Raw genomic sequence first — 16981 nt, 5'->3', positions numbered from 1 at the left:
ATATTAATTTCCTCTGTGGATATTGTCACCTCTGTTCCTTCACTGATGGTGATATTTTAGCAGCAGACTAGCTGTTATTAGCAACTTGTCAAATGTTTGGGGAGGGGAAGATCACAGAACAGTGAGATCAGATTCCATGCTTTGGCAGTTAGAATAAAATGGACAGTCAGCCCGCAGCTCAGATGCCATCTTTGCTTCATCATTTAAACACCACTACTTTAGATAAGGAAATTTATGTTAGATGCTCACAGAATCCATTTATTATTATTCCTTTCTGACACAGTCCCATTAATATAGTCATCCATGTATCTTTGTCAGGACTTTTGTGATGGAGTGTTTAGTTAGCTCCTTCCCAAATAAAGCAAATTCAGTGTAATGTCAAAACTTGATGGATGTCTTATCTTTTTTTTCCCTTCAAAACAACACATTTTCTAAATGCCCTAAAATATACTTGGTGCTTATAGTCTGCTTTTGGAGAATCAAGATTACACCAGTCTGTAGGAGGAGCATTCATATTCAGCAGCTTATTTTGATTGTTTCAGTAGTTGAAAGAACCACTCTTTGAAAACAGATGTGTCCAAATGTTTCTGGCAAAGCTGGACCTTCATCCTAAGTCACTGTGTCATAGTGAAAACCCAATGTGGGAGGAAAAGAGCAGCATTCGGATTACTGACCTCACATTATTTCCTCACATACCTCCTATGCCAAGATTCTTTGGCCAGTTAAAAATCATTGATTTGCTTTTTTTGATGATACAAACTGCATTCATTAATTTGGCCCATCCAACTTGAGCAGACCACCTCATTAATCTAAAAAGAATGAAAAACAACGTGTGACACAGACTGCTATAAGTTCTCTGCAGATAGCATTTAAAAGCAGAAAAGCAAATGATGAAATTGAGGCTGGCAACCTTGCATACTTAGTCCTCTGGCTGTTTTCTGAGGGGCCAAAGGATACTTTGAGTCCTCCCATTTCAGGGAATCCTAGGCAATTGCTGGAGGCAGAATCTGAATGGCAGTCATCATCTGTCTGGTAAGGCATGCTTTCACACTATTGTCACATACAGCAATAAAATTGGAATGGTTTGTTGTGACTAACTGGACAGTGTCTGTTGTAAAGTTCTTCTTTCTATATAGAAAACAGGAAACCATGAAATGGCACTATTCTGCCCAAGGCAGCCTCAGAGCATGTGACCTACCACTTTTGTCTGCCTGTCTTCAAATGTTTCTGGGTTCAGCAGTTCAGCAAAACAGTATTAGCAACACGTCCTACCTCATCACTAAACTGCTCCACTCTAAATCTATTTATAAAAACATGTTAAGTAGCACAAGTCCATTGTTCTAGCCACAGTTCCGCAAAAGTGGGGAGAACTTCCATGGTGGTGGAATTCAGGCAAAACAGCAGTGAACATTTTTGGAGTAATGCATATTCTACTAAGAGAATCAGCCATGAAAAAGCAAACAAGGTAGATGGTGGGGGGTCATCACACTTCAGATTAGGAGACAATTTTACAAGACTCAATGCCACAAGAAGCTGACTTTGTGTTTCTACTCTAAGTAACACAAACATTTAAAGGCAATCACAGTATACTTGTCCCAGGTCCCCCAAACAGATGCAGGTCAGTAATCCGAATGCTGCTCTTTCCTCCTACGTTGGGTTTTCATTATGAGACAGTGACTTAGGATGAAGGTCCAGCTTTGCCAGAAACAGGAAAGTCTCTCTTTTTTTTTTTTTGAGAGAGAGAGAGAAAGAGAGAGAGCGAGCGAGTGTTTTTTAATATTTATTTTTTAGTTTTTAGTGGTCACAACATCTTTTATTTTTTATGTGGTACTGAGGATCAAACCCAGTGCCATGCACATGCCAGGCGAGCGCAATACCACTTGAGCCACATCCCCAGCCCAAGGCTCTCGTTTTGACACATCTATTTTCAAAGAGTGGTTCTTTCAACTACTGAAACAATCAAAATAAGCTGCTGAATGTGAATGCTCCTGCAGACTGGTGGAAATTATTCTTGTAAATATACCCTTACGTTTGTCATGTGTAAGGAATGCTTTCACTGAGTTTAGTGTGACAACTGACATCACCGGATTCACCACTACCTGTGCCTTTGTGGAGACAGGACAAATCAATATTAGCATTTATTTAGGTTTCCACTACCCCAGCAGGTAGTGGGAGCAGGAAGCGACCTAGAAAGGAAGATGACGACCAATACTTGGTGCAGATGTCTGATCAGTTGGTTTGCTTGAAGTACAAAATTATATAAGGTTCAGTATTTTCCCTACTATTTTCAGTTAACACGAAGTATGTGGGAACAAATGTCTAATTGAATGAAGTTCAGTTACAAAAAGGTTCCCTACTTAAAGATAAAATCCGAGGTAGTAAATCTGGTTCAAGCTCAAATCAAAACCCGAGAGGGCTCTACCACTGAGAAACGAATTGTCTCTATATTCAAAATTGCTCAACAGCATTGGCGGGGCTCCAGAGATAAGCAGGCAGTGCTTGGACTCTGTATTCCCTATCCACAGTTCTGATTGGTAACAGAAGTGTTTAAGTAAAAATCTTTCTCCCTTTAAGGATCTAAAATGTAGAAGAAAAGCAAAAAATAAATTTTAGGATAATGTTTATTTATCCAAATAGGTCACACCATAGTCCCCATATGGCTTTCTGTTTCACAATCACCCCTTTACAAACAATGATGAATCTTTAATGAAAGTTAAATTTATAAACACTGTAAGACAGTTCAGGAAATATGTAGTTAAAAAAAATGAAGCCCACAAATTACAAATATTTTGCTAATATACAAGCTGTCAATTTGGCAAATGAAAGCTACTTAACTGGTTTATTTAATGTGGTAATTTTTCTAAAAAAATTCAGTTGGGGTAAGTGATATATTTATGCCCTTTGACAAAGATGACAGGTATAGTATTGTTGTGACTAAAAAAGAAGTATATAATATTACTGCTTTGGCTCATTAAATTTCACAGAATATGTAAGATTCTGCCATGTCCAATGAGTTAGGCAAATGTAATAGAAGGTGCAGTGGGCTGAAACACGTTTTCATCATACAAATCTTCTGGTAGTTCTTCTTCATCTCCATCAGGAAAATAAGTAGGGAATGGTAAATTTTTACTGAAATCCTTATATGCAGGCAGATGAGAATCTCTGATCTGGGGGGAGAAGGCAAAAATTTATTAATAAGTGCTACCAATTAAGCTACTTAATGGCAGGGTAATGATGCTGGGATTAGTTGCCTAGCATGTGCAAGACCTACATTCAGGTAGGGAGGAGGTAGTCTATTTTACCTATTATTGGGGGAGGATGGAGGAGGTAGTATATTTACCTATTATTTATAACCAAAGATTATGTTTTCCTACATTATTTTCGGACACAAATAACAACTATTACATATGCACAGTAAAAAGAACTCAATCAATGCATTCTTTTTAATTCCAATAAATCTAGTTAATCCAATGACAGAGAACAATCTCACTCTAGTTAATCAGCTACCTCATAAGAATAAAATCACCTACTATCAATTTATATTTTATCATAACATAAATTAACTGTTCAATAGTTAAATCATATTTTAAGATTACTATTCAAATATAAAATACATCCGGATTCACTTTTCAAATATAAAGAGCTGATATAAACTATAAACCTGACACCTAACAATTACCCATTTTATTATTTACTTACATTGTCTATTTTTATAAATTTATTTTCTACATTTTATAGGATTTTTTTTGAGCTTAGATTTTAAAACATAAAATTTACTAGCATTTTTGTTAATCTAAGAACACATAACTAAAAATATCACCTTTTATTTGGAAAATTAGCTTATATTTAGTAAATGGCATTCTTACTGAGACGTTAAAGAGAATAATATTTAGCAAAAACAATAAGGAACTGATATTTCTATGATAGATTTTAACTCTGTATGTTCTAAAAAATTCTAATTATGCCTATGATTTCATAATTTAGTACTGATATTGACATGATCTAGAATGTTTGGTTTTATTTTTAGAAAAATTATTGGGTTCTTCAAAGCTTCTGACTCATTCCATAGTCTTTATTGAGAAAGAAATAAAAAAAACCCATGTAATTATATACACAGAATAAAATAAGGCATATTCACTTTGGCAATAAGAAATGAATAATTTAGTTGAAGTAACTACACAGCTGCTCAGAACAAGTATAAAAAATTGGTTTATTTTAATCTCTCTCATTAAAATTATTCCAAGAAATGATCAGTAAAGTTGCCCAGAAGAAAATAAACTTGTTTATTATTTTCTAATTCACTAATTTTGGGTTGGCCCTTAAGTAGGAAAAAAATCCCAATAACACTTAACTGGGGGAATATTTTAGACAACAGAAACACTGATAATATATTCTAAGTATAAATGCTGCAGTTCTATAACTCACTGATTTGAAACATGATATCTCATGTACATATTTCTATCTTGGTGATTCTAAAATTGAAAGCCAAGTCTCCAGTCCATCTTTAATAAGGGTATAAGACTGAATGGTATGTATTTTTCTGTAATTTTACCCTGGCTTTATTGTTTCCCTGCCTTTGCCAAGAGTCTTTCAACTATTCATCCCCTTCATTTTATATTTCTGTCTTCTGGCAACCTAGTTCACATCCTTTAAAACCAAGCAAATATGGAAATAAACTTCAATTCTGTATTAGGACATAAGAACAAATATAAACAAGTAGTATTTAATAACATATAGCGCATCATGTGTAAATAATACTTCTTTAGGTTCTCTTTTTTTTTAACTTTTTTTATTAGTTGCACATGACAATACAATGATCTTGACATACCATACAACTGAATTAAATGGGGTATAATTTCTCATTTTTCTGAGTGTACAGGTTCTTTAGGTTCTTTTTATTTTTTTTTTTTTAGTTGTAGATGGACACAATTCCTCCCTCCCTCTCTCCCTCTCTCCCTCCCTTCCTTACGCTGAGGATCGAACTCAATGCCTTACACGTGCTAGGCAAGTGCTCTACCACTGAGCCACAGCCTCAGCCCTCTTTAGGTTCTCTTAATAGATTCAGTGAATCAAAACAGCAATAAAGAAAGCACTCATGCTAACTAAACAGGTTGGTCATTCCTAAGACTACCTTTACTAACTTAAGAATCTCAAAAGCAAAAGTTATTGGTAGCCCAGAACTGTGAGGCAGCAAACTTCCTGAGAAGTGAGGCAATGTTAATAATTTTGTCTGCCCCCAGCCAATGGCTCAATCCCCACTACTGAGGGGAGGGGGGGCACATTCACCTGCTTTCACTGGAATAGAAATAATGGAGTGAAAAGACTCAGGGAGCAGTTGATATTTAAAAAGCAAACACACAAGATACTCCCCTAAACCCATATATTAACCTTTGGGACAGACAATAGACAATTATTTAGGCAACATATCTCAAAGTTTTTTCTTTTTTTATTGAAAGAGGGTTGTTGTTAATATATTTGCAAGTGTTAACTGTAGACATTTCTCAAAATATATTTATTTATTTATTGATTTTAAAGAAAATTTATGATACAAATGAAAAGTAGTAATTCAAATCTTTAAAAAAGGCAGAAAATAAACTAGCTATGCATTTATAAATATAAAAAATGAACCCCACTATTATGTAAAACTATAATGCACTAAAAATACAAATATATATAAAAAAGTATAAAAAGATGGAAACAATTTTACAATGACAAGGAATTGAGATCAATTTTATATAAAAACACAAAGTATTAAGAGTTAGGCTGGGGATGTAGCTAAGTGTCAAAATATATTCAGACTCCTCTTTCTAGCCTTCAGTGTGCCTACCAAATACTTTTCATAAGAGCAAACCATCATCAGTTAACATAGTGGATAAAGTTTTTGGAAGTAATCATTTATTGAAGTGGATGGTAAATATGACTAATTAGTATTGCTGGTTATAAACCATTTGTAACAAAGAGACCAGAATAGCATTGTATGTAGTATAGTTTTCCCAGACAGTTGACCTATTCCTCCTGCTGGGGTCAAAGGGGTTATGCGGCCTATGAAGTCCCAGCAGTGGTAAGGGTCAGCTAGAAAGCCAGTGGAGAACCTGGTGTGCACTCGGGCAGAAAAATAATACGTGAGAATATTCAAGGATTAATGGGCTATCCAGTATAATCTTATTGCAGAAAGTAATCCTTTTTTCCTTCCTATATTAAGCTCTGGTTTTCATATCCTGTAACAAATCTGGAATGTAGAGCTAGGGATACACTGAATTATGAAGCTTAAAATGTTATGACTGGATTATTAGGGACTGAAAGCTTACTTTGAAACATGAAAACTCAGGGAAAAAATGCCAACAAACTAACCTTGAGGTTTTTTTCTTTCCACGGCTATTAGAAAATAAACGAAGAGTGTACTTCTAGAAATAACTGACATCACTTCTACTACAAATTTATTTTCAGAACAGAATACTCAAAAGTTCTCAGAAGTGACAGAATTTGGATTATGTTGGCCTAAATCCCAGATGGAATAATAATTTTGTATTTTATTTGATGGGAATAAGTTGCTGACAGTTAAATAGTTTTTTCTTCAAATTCATCTGTACAACATGTTGTTTTTTTTCTTTACTTTTTGAATTTTTCTAAATAAAAATACATATTTTAGGAAAACACTTAATGATGTAATCAGCCGTGTGCTAGCACTAATTACTAAACTGTTATTTACTAAAGTATTCACCTCTATCCACCTTTCTGCATGGACTCTGTAATTCCCAACTCACACATTTCTAGTTTCTCTGTCAAAATAACTCTCAAAAAAATAAAACTATTGTTTTTTTTGGGGGGAAGAACAGAAATACATTGATATTTTGGCAATAGTTTAATCTAATATCTTCCTTTTAAAAAAATTTTAAATTTGTTTTAATTAGTTATACATGAGAAAACATTTGGACTTTTTTTGGAACTGTCTTATTTTGCTTAGCAAGATATTCTCCAACTCTATCCATTTACTGGCAAATGTCATAATTTAATTCTTCTTTAGAGCTGAGTAATATTCCATTGAATATATACCACATCTTCTTTATTCATTCATCCACTGAAGGACACCGAGGTTGGTTCCATAATTTAGCTATTGTGAATTGAGCTGCTATAAACATTGATGTAGCTGCATTACTGTACTATGCTGACTTTAAGTCCTTTGGGTATAAATCAAGAAGTGGGATAGCTGGGTCAAATGGTGGTTCCATTCCAAGTTTTCTGAGGAATCTCCATACTGCTTTCCAAGTGGTAGCACCAATTTGTAATCCCCCCAGTAATGTATGAGTGTACCTTTTTCCCCCATATCCTTGCCAACATTTATTGTTGCCTGTATTCTTGATGATTGCCATTCTGACAGAAGATGAAATCTTAGTTTTGATTTGCATTTCTCTAATTGCTAGAGAGGTTGAATAGTTTTTCATATATTTGTTGACCGACTATACTTCTTCTTCTGAGAAGTGTCTGTTCAGTTCCTTAGCCCATTTATTGATTGGGTTATTTGTTTTTTTGGTGTTAAGTTTTTTGAATTCTTTATTCTAGAGATTAATGCTTTATTGGAGGTGCATGTGGTAAAGATTTTCTCCCAGGCTGTAGGCTCTCTCCTCATGTTATTGATTGTTTCCTTTGCTGAGAAGCTTTTTAATTTGAATCCATTCCATTTATTGATTCTTGATTTTACTTATGCTTTAGAAGTTAAGGAGGTCGGATCCTAGGCCAACATGGTGAAAATTTGGGCCTAATTTTTTCTTCTATTAGGCACAGGGTCTCTGTTCTGGTGCCTAAGTCTTTGATCCACTTTGAGTTGATTTTTGTGCAGGGCGAGAGATAGAGGTTTAATTTCATTTTGCTACATATGGATTTCCAGTTTTGCCAGCACCATTTGTTGAATAGGCTATCTTTTCTCCAGTGAATGTTTTTGGCACCTTTTTCTAGTATGACTTAACTGTATTTATGTGGGTTTATCTCTATGTCCTCTATTCCATAATACTGTTTTACTAGTCTATTTTGATGCCAATACCATGCCAGTTTTGTTACTGTAGCTCTGCAGTATAATTTAAGGTCTGGCATTGTGATGCTTCCTGCTTCACTTTTCTTGCTAAGTATTGCTTTAGCTATTCTGGATCTCTTATTTTTCCAGATAAATTTTATGATTACCTTTTCTATTTCTATGATGAAAGTCATTGGTATTTTAATATGAATTGCATTAAATCTCTATAACGATTTTGGTAATATGGCCATTTTGACAATATTAATTTTGCTTATCCAGGAGAATGGGAGATCTTTCCATCTTCTGAGGTTTTCTTCAATTTCTTTCTTTAGTGTTTTGTAGTTTTCATTGTAGAGATCTTTCACCTCTTTTGTTAGATTGATTCTCAGGTTTTTTTTTTTTTTTGAGGCAATCATGAATGGGGTAGTTTTCCTAATTTCTTTTTGTTGATTCATTGCTGATGTACAGGAAGCCGCGTTTGATTTATGGGTATTGATTTTATATACTGCTACTCTGCTGAATTCATTTATTAGTTCTAGAAGTTTTCTGGTGGAATTTTTTGGATCTTCCAAATATAGACTCATGTCATTGGCAATAGTGGTAGTTTGAGTTCTTCTTTACCTATTTGTATCCCTTTAATTTCTTTCTTTTGTCTAATTTCTCTGGCTAGAGTTTCCAGGATGATGTTGAATAGAAGTGGTAAAAGAGGACATCCTTGTCTTATTCCAGTCTTTAGAGGAAATGCTTTCAATTTTTCTCCATTTAGAATGATGCTGGCCTTGGGGTTACCATATATAGCTTTTACAATGTTGAGGTATGTTCCTACTATTCCTAGTTTTGAACCAACCCTGCATCCCTGGTAAGATCCCCACTTAATTGAGGTGCACTATCTTTTTAATATGTTTAATACCTAATGTCTTCTTTATAGTCCTAAAGATCCTTTTACGTACTGGCTCTACTCTTTCACAGGTTCTTGTTTTTATAGGCATAGGACTTAAGATTACTCTGTAATGCTCCCCCCCACCCCCAGGTGCTTTTAAGAAGCAGAAGAAAACATTTGGAAAAACATCCATTTACTTGGGTCAAAGGAAAATTTATGGCACATCTATGAACAAGACAAAATAAAGACAGTTATACATACCTTTACTAAACAATTTTTATGTCCAGGTACAGAGCCATTTACATAGATTATATTATGCTTTGTGTTTATTCTCCACACCTAAAACATAAAATGAAACCAACCTTTAAGAGTTAAAATTTGAGAATATGCTTATATTAAAATAAGGAGTATGTTATAAAAGGTGAGAAGGTAACCTATGAAATTATAATAGTAGCACTTCAAATGTTGAAAAAGAACTGAAAAACTTCAAATCCTATTTGATGATTTATAATATAACACCATAAGAGATATGTCTTACAGAAGAAATAGAAAATTCTCATTTAAAATAGAAATGTAGCTGGATGTGGTGATGCATGCCTATAATTCCATGAACTCAGGAGGTTGAAGCAGGGCGATCACAAGTTCAAAGCCAGCCTCAGCAATTTAGAAAGGTCCTAAGCAACTTAATGAGACCCTGTGTCAAAATAAAAAACAAAAAGCTGGGTATGTAGTGTAGTGGTAATGCACCCTTGGTTAAATCTTCAGTACCAAACCAAACCAAACCAAACCAAACCAAACACAAGAAATTTGAATGATCAAGACTACTCAAATATCTCAATGTACTCTGTTGGAACCATTAAGAACAGCCAAATGAAAATTCAATTTTTCTTTTTAATTAATACTGGCTTGTTGCAACCAGAAACTAGGAGTTCACAATTCACTAGATCTAATTTCTAATATAAGTGGGATGATCAGCAGCCTTCAAAAAGATATTCACAATGACTATGGCATTCACTGGTAAATGGATGGGTCTGAAGACTCTTGTGGTAAGCCAGTCCCCAAAAGTCAAAAGTTGAATGTTTTCTCTGATATCTAAAAGCTAATCCAAAATAAGGGGGGAGGGATTAAAAAAAATAAAAGTAAGATCAGTGGAGGGGAATAAAAGGAAAGGAGGAACAGGATAGGAAAAGACAGTGGAATGACTCTGACCTAACTTTCCTATGTACACGTATGAATATACCACAGTGAATTTCACCATCTTGTAAATCCACAAAACACTAATGAAACAAAACAAAACAAAACAAAAACCCAACTGTAATTCAACAGTAGAGAGATCAGAGAGGGAAGGGAACAGGAGGCAAGAGGAAGGCAGGCGAAGGGAAAATACTAGGGACTGAATTAGAACAAATTATATTCCATGCTTTTATAATTATGTCATAGTATATTCTTTTGTCACATATAACTAAAAAGAACCCAAAACAAAACAAAAAACCAAAACAATCTTCACACAGAGAAAACAAATTACACAAATGGAAAAGAATGGTCAAGAAATGATACTGAAAAAATAAATATTTTGAGAAGAAATAAAAATTTTACTCATAGCTGATACTTAACAATAGCTGAGTATATTTTTTAAATACTATAGAAAATGAAATCACTCACACACACACACAGAGTGACAAATTGATAGGCTTTGGTAAGTTAAAAAAGGGAAAAAAAGTCTTAGATTTATCTGATGGTTAATTTTAGGTGTCAATGTGGACTATTATGAGAACTAGAAAAGCATCACTTTTGGGTGTATCTGTGAGGATATTTCCTGAGATTAGTGTGAAAGTGCACGGACTGAGTATGGAAGATTCCCTGCCCAATGTAGGTGAGCACTGTCCAAATGGCTGCATGCCTACCCCACTCCCCTCCAAAACAAAAAAAGTCAGAGAAAAATATTTCTTCTCTCTCGCAGCCAGGACATTCCCTTATATATTAATTAGAATTCTAGGCTCTCTGGACCTTGGACTCCAGTACTTATATCAGCAGCACCACCATCCCTTCACATCTCCCTGCCCAATTCTCAGGCTTTCTGTCTCGGCCTGAGAATTCCATCACTGGGTTCCCTGGTTTGGAGGCTTTTGGACTAAGCCAGGATACAGGGATCCTAGGAGTTCCACCTTGCAGCTGGCCTGTTGTAGGACTTTTCAGACTCAATGATCATGTGAGCCAATTCCCCTCAAATATCCTTTTACGAATGTATCACATCATTTATCTAACTATCAGTCTATCTAACCATTCATTCATCCATCTCTCTCAGGAGAACCCTAATACAATTTAGTTATATAAAATTTGAAAACAAATCACATATAAGATGTATGTAGAACAGAGACTGGAAGAACATGTATTGGTTAGTAATTATCTTTGGGTGCTGTTTCTATGGGTGTTTATTTTCTTTGTACTTTCCATGTTTTGAAATATATATGCATACATTATAAACAGTAGTTGTTTTAATATAAAAAATGAAATGACACAGCGCTCATTATAGTACAACTCATTTTCATTTAGCAATTACATACATTTTTCAAGTTAGTTGAGAACATAACTTCCCCTCTTTAAAATACACACATACACATAAGTACATATAAATGTATCTTTTTGCAATCCTTTTTCAGTGTTATTTTTTTTTTCCACTCAATTTTGATTTGTCTCCTCTCTCCTTACTCAAAACCATCTGTCCACCCACACTTCTGACATATAACCTCAGACAATCTGGAATACAACCTCTCCACTTTTCTCTGTGACTATATAACAGCATAGCAATATGTACATGTCGAAAGCTTCTGCTCATTTCTTTATAAAAATAGAGTATTAAACCTAATGTTCTGATTCTTACCTTTTTTTCCATATAATATCTTGTGAAATCTTCCAGGTCAAATAGCAGGTCACTGATTTTTTTCCTTCTTAATGACTGTATAGTCTATGGCTTGGATGTTAAATAAATAAATACTACCAATATGACTATTCACAATCAACTCAACTCATGCATCTTCTATATCTTAATTATCATAAAGCCTATTAGAACAGCAGTACATAAATACACATTAAATACATATGTTGATGCTTTTGCATTTACCTAATTTATTTTTAAAAGAACCATTTTACAAACTTACTTTCAGTCCAAATGATGTCCTATCTATGTTTCCCATTTGTCCAGGCATTTTAGTTCCAGGCCAGACTCTGGCAACATCCTAAATGAGAGAACCAAAGTTTTCAAAACTCTTGACTTCAAACAACATTGGTCAAATCGTAACATCAACTAAGACTAGGAATTTTAAGTTTTTTTTTCCCCCTATTCTGCTAGGCCTAATAAAGAATTGAGATTGAAATGTACTTACTACTAGAGGATTTCCATTCCAAATTTGATTAGACTAACAAAATAAATAGGGACTTAGTAACAGAATTAGAATACAAACTCAGTAATGAGAATAGTAACTGACCTAATACTGGTTAAGGGGTAAAAGTAAAGGTAAAGATGAAGGAAGGAAGGAAGGAAGGAAGGAAGGAAGAATACACACATATCAAATCACCACCTGAAGAAAAAGTCTGCCTAGCCTGTTTTCAGGTAATCTTCTGTATTAACTGACTTAATCCACACTACTGCTGCTGGAATGGTGCTACTCCTCCTTGCTTTTGATGTCACTTTCCTTACCCAAATGCTTCAAGGTCAGAATTAGTTACTGGAATAGCTTGTCTTAGTTGTCTTTGATTCAAATAAATCAAACAACTTCACACAGTATCTGATAATGGCTAATAATTATACATCTAAGGAAACAAATCTGAATTACAGCTAAAATGGAAGGTTTCTCATGACATGAATTCTTAGACTAAACACTCTTCTATCACCTAATTTTTATAATGTATAATTTCATGATTTAAATTTAAAAAGAGCAGCAACATAAATTCTTATACTCTTTAAGAATTCGTATACTCTTTACCCTAATTTACCTTTTGTTTATGCTGTCCCACTTGCTTTACACTATCTACTCTCTCTACATCTTTCCCTAGGTCATTTGAAATTAGGTGGCAAACATTATGCTTGTTTATTTATAAGTATTTCCTAAGAACAAGGATATTCTCTTATGTAACCACAGTACAATTATAAAACTCAGAAAATTAAACACTATTACCATATCTATTATAATTTTGCCATCTGTTCCAATAATATTCTTTCTCTCTCTCTTTGTCTTTCAGGTTTCTGAGACAGTGTTTCACTATGTTGCCTAGATTTGGCTTTGAACTCATTAATTCTTGTGGCCTCAGCCTCCTGAGAGCTGGAATTATAGGCATGTTCCCCTGTGCCTGGCTCAATAATATTGTTTATAAGCTATTGTTTTCCGAGTTCAAGATCCACTTTGCAGTTACAAATTGCACTTAGTTGTCCTGTCTCTAGTCTCCTTAAATCTGGAACAGCTCCTCAGCCTTTCCTTGTCTTTCATGACCTTGAACATTGTTGAAGGCTACAAACCAATTATATTTTGTAGAGTATTGCTCACTTTGGGTTTGTCTGATGTTTTCCAATGATCAGATTCAGGCAGATGCATTTTGGTAGGAATCAACAAAGAAATGATGGTGTGTTCATTTCTAGGAACCTTATCAGGAGGTACTTTATGCTGGTTTATCTAACTACTGGTGATGTATAACTGATTAACTAGATAAAAATGTGTTACGTAGGTTAATCCCTTTCAAGGTTATTAGTTTTCAGACTATGTATATATCTAGTACCCATCAATTTGTTTACCATTTGTTTTAGCATCTATAAATGTTGGGCTGAATCATTTATTTCTATAATGACTGCCAAACAGTGACACTCTAAATCTATCATTCCTTCTATGTTAGATGGCATTATACTGTAAGGAAGAGAATTCCCCCTTTATCCTATCATTTATTCACCTATTCATTCAGTTGATTATTATAGTGTGGACTCATGAACTCTAATTTTATTTGATGAATTCGTTTACTATAAGTTTTAAATTTTAAGCCCAATCTGTTTCAGCCTGTTTAGGCTGGCTTCTATGTTCTTTCTGTGTGTCTGTCATTGTTTAAGCACTTCCTTGTTTTCTTGGATAAGATGTGTTGAGTTTGTCTTGTGTCTTCCAGTCCCATGCATTATTAAATAAGTTGATTATTCAAGGAATTCTTTTCAGTGGGGAATAGTCTTTAGAAATCAAGATCTGAGCCCTAGGTATGCTCATTGCAATGGAATATTTTTGCTTTCAGGTCTTTCTAGCAGTCAGAGCTAAGATATAAATAACATACTCACACTTACATCTATTTCTTTATATTTACACACAGAGTGAATAAATTACATAAAGATACCTATAATTAAAATTCAACACTACAGGGTTCATTCTAATTTCCCCCTTTTCATGGCTTAATGACCTCCCTTAATATACTGTAAAAAACCTGGCTCCCATATATCAATATATTTACTTAACTTCTCAATCATCCAATTCACAGAAAATTACTTCAGACCTGCTGATACCATAGCAAAAACCAAGCCTAACTAGAATTTAATATTTGTACAGAGTACAATTTAAAATTTAGACTACAGGTATATACTAAACTACTGTGTTTAAAAGTTACTTGAGTTATTAGGGTTTTTTCCCCTCCCTCTTCAGTGTAGTTATTATTCATCTGAAACACTTAAGTTCATTTTCTAATTATATTCCATTTTCTATTTCCCCTCTTATCATTGTTTTTATTTTGAAAATGTAAAACAACAATATGTTTTCAGAAGTAAAAAGTATAACTGAAAAGTCTACCCAATAAAGTGTCATTCCTGCACTCTTAAGCCATTCCACACTATTTCTATCCATCCCTTGTAGGTAAGTAATACCTTAGTTTTTAGTTTATCTTCCTGGCCCTTCTTTTTGCAAAAATATAAACCCTAGAAGTAGGATTGCTTTGACAAACATAAATGCCTGTGTTGTTTTATTAAATACTGTCACATTTTCCTTCCTAAGGGCTGTACTATTTTGTATTCCCATCAGGGATGTATGAGAGTGTCTGTTTTCTTACATTTTTGCTAACATATTTTAACACCCTTCATTAGACAATATGACAAAAATTAAGCAGCTTGATAATACAATCTGCTAGGTGAGAACATAGCATCTCAGAGTAGCTTTAATCTGTATTCCTCTTATTTTGAAAGAAACAGAATACATTACCAACATTTAGTGGCTGACCTTGCATTACCCTAGGGTTCCAAAGAACAAAATCTCTTTAGGCACTTTATGTTACACCACTTGGAGAGTAAAATTAAATTAGCAACATAAAGGGTCTTTTCTCCATATCATATCTCTTATTACTTATTTCTCTGTGTATTCTTTTCTCTTTACCATGGTATTTTCCTTGACAATCTTTCCCAACTGTCTTCTTTAAGGCAAAATGAATGTGTGGAGGAAGCAGTGAGGCCAGCTAGAAAGATATCTTGTAGCTGGCTTCAATGTCTCATACAAAACACAGAGAAGGGAATGGGAAAGTAGGGAGGAAGGTACTAGAAATATGTAGAACAAAACTATAGCTCTGGAAAATGACTGAGTCTATGATCCACAAAAAGGTGACCCACAAAAAGGTAACTCCACCTGGAGTCAGATTAAAATTATATAACTTGATTTAAAGCAAAGACTGAGCACGACAGGTGCAAAAGGCAATAGCATTAAAAAGAGCATCACTCTATACTTACACCAGTTGAAATAGCTCCAGGTCGCCTATGGGTTTTTGTTTGACCATGAGTGGCAGGCTGTCCTTTAAATCCCCATCTTTTCATGACACCTTGAAAACCTTTACCAATACTGAACAAAACAAACGTTAGAATTTACATAAGAATAGAGTGCAAAAATTCCCAATTGTATACTTTCTTGATAGTACCTTAGAGTTTGAACAAAGCTTCTTATCTAAATAACTAGAAAAGGCTATTCAAGCAAAACTGCAAATGAACATTCTCTGTCAGAGTTTTACCTCCTCCTCGAGTCTAATTCTATACAAAATGATTAATTCAAGATTATGAGATAGCAAGATAAGCACATCAACTTTTATCTGAACAAAAAGTTTTACTACCATAATCTTGTGAAGATGATACAGTAAAAGTGATAAAGTTCTAGAAGTTTCAAAGTACTATATTACACACATGGTAAGCAGCCATTTAGAGGAACCCTAAAGATTGCCCATCTCCTGGTACTCATGCCCTCACTTAATTCTCTTCCCATGAGTCTGGGTGGGTCTAGGGACTCATTTCTAATGAACAAAATATGGCTACAGCAATGAGAAGTCACTTTTGAGATTTGGTTACAAAGAGACTATTGCTTTCATCTTGGTATTCTCTTGCTTGCTAAGATGAAGAAACCCAACTGCCATCATATGAGACATGGGACTAGCATATAACTGAGGACCAGTCAATAACTGAGGATCCCAAGACTTGCCAACTACCATGTTAGTAAACTTGGAGGCAGATTCTCCCTGAGTCAAACCCTGAGATGACGGCTGCCCTGGCTAACTCCTTGATTGCAGCTTTGTGAAAGACCATGAACCAGACACCAAGGTAAGCTGTACCAGGCTTTCTGACCACAGAAACTATGAGGTAATATTTATTATTTTTAGCTACTATGTTTTATAAAGGTTACATATTAGATAGCAATATATAATTATTATAATAAAGCACTAAATAAAACAATTAAAATACTCTAAATGCTAAGGTTCTTGCTCTCAAGGTTAAACGGGAAACCAATGGAGAAATTCAGAGAACAAAATTTAAAAAAAAAATTTTTTTATAGTTGTAGATGGACATCATGCTTTTATTTATTTAGGATCGAACCCAGTGTCTCACATGTGCTAAGCAAGCACTCTGCCACTGAGCTGTAGCCCCAGCGCCCAAAATTTCTTTTTAAAATAAAAACTCATTTTTTAAATGAAATTATTTTATTTTCAAATTCTGTTGGCTAGAGAAACAGTATAAGATGCAGGTAGAGAGCAGGCAATACTTAGATTCAAGAATTATTAAAGTGTGTCTTTGAATGTCAAATGAATCAATACAAATGATACAATGC

At 34.4% G+C, this 16981-nt stretch overlaps 1 protein-coding gene across 1 annotated transcript in view; it reads right to left on the bottom strand.

The window, feature by feature from the left end:
- Window positions 1–2603: 2603 nt before the first annotated feature.
- Mrpl3 (mitochondrial ribosomal protein L3) overlaps window positions 2604–16981 on the bottom strand; it is a 39900-nt gene continuing 25522 nt past the window's right edge. Inside the window, exons 7-10 of the mRNA XM_076867922.2 lie at window positions 15622–15730; window positions 12047–12124; window positions 9150–9227; window positions 2604–3167 (exon numbers count right to left, since the gene is read on the bottom strand). Coding sequence (XP_076724037.1) covers window positions 3015–3167; window positions 9150–9227; window positions 12047–12124; window positions 15622–15730 — 418 coding nt within the window. The 3' untranslated portion in view covers window positions 2604–3014. The remainder of the gene's footprint in view (window positions 3168–9149; window positions 9228–12046; window positions 12125–15621; window positions 15731–16981) is intronic.

The sequence above is a fragment of the Callospermophilus lateralis genome, chromosome 10, assembly GCF_048772815.1.
Source record: "Callospermophilus lateralis isolate mCalLat2 chromosome 10, mCalLat2.hap1, whole genome shotgun sequence".
NCBI lineage: Eukaryota > Metazoa > Chordata > Mammalia > Rodentia > Sciuridae > Callospermophilus > Callospermophilus lateralis.
This window is presented reverse-complemented; position numbering and strand designations above follow the sequence as displayed.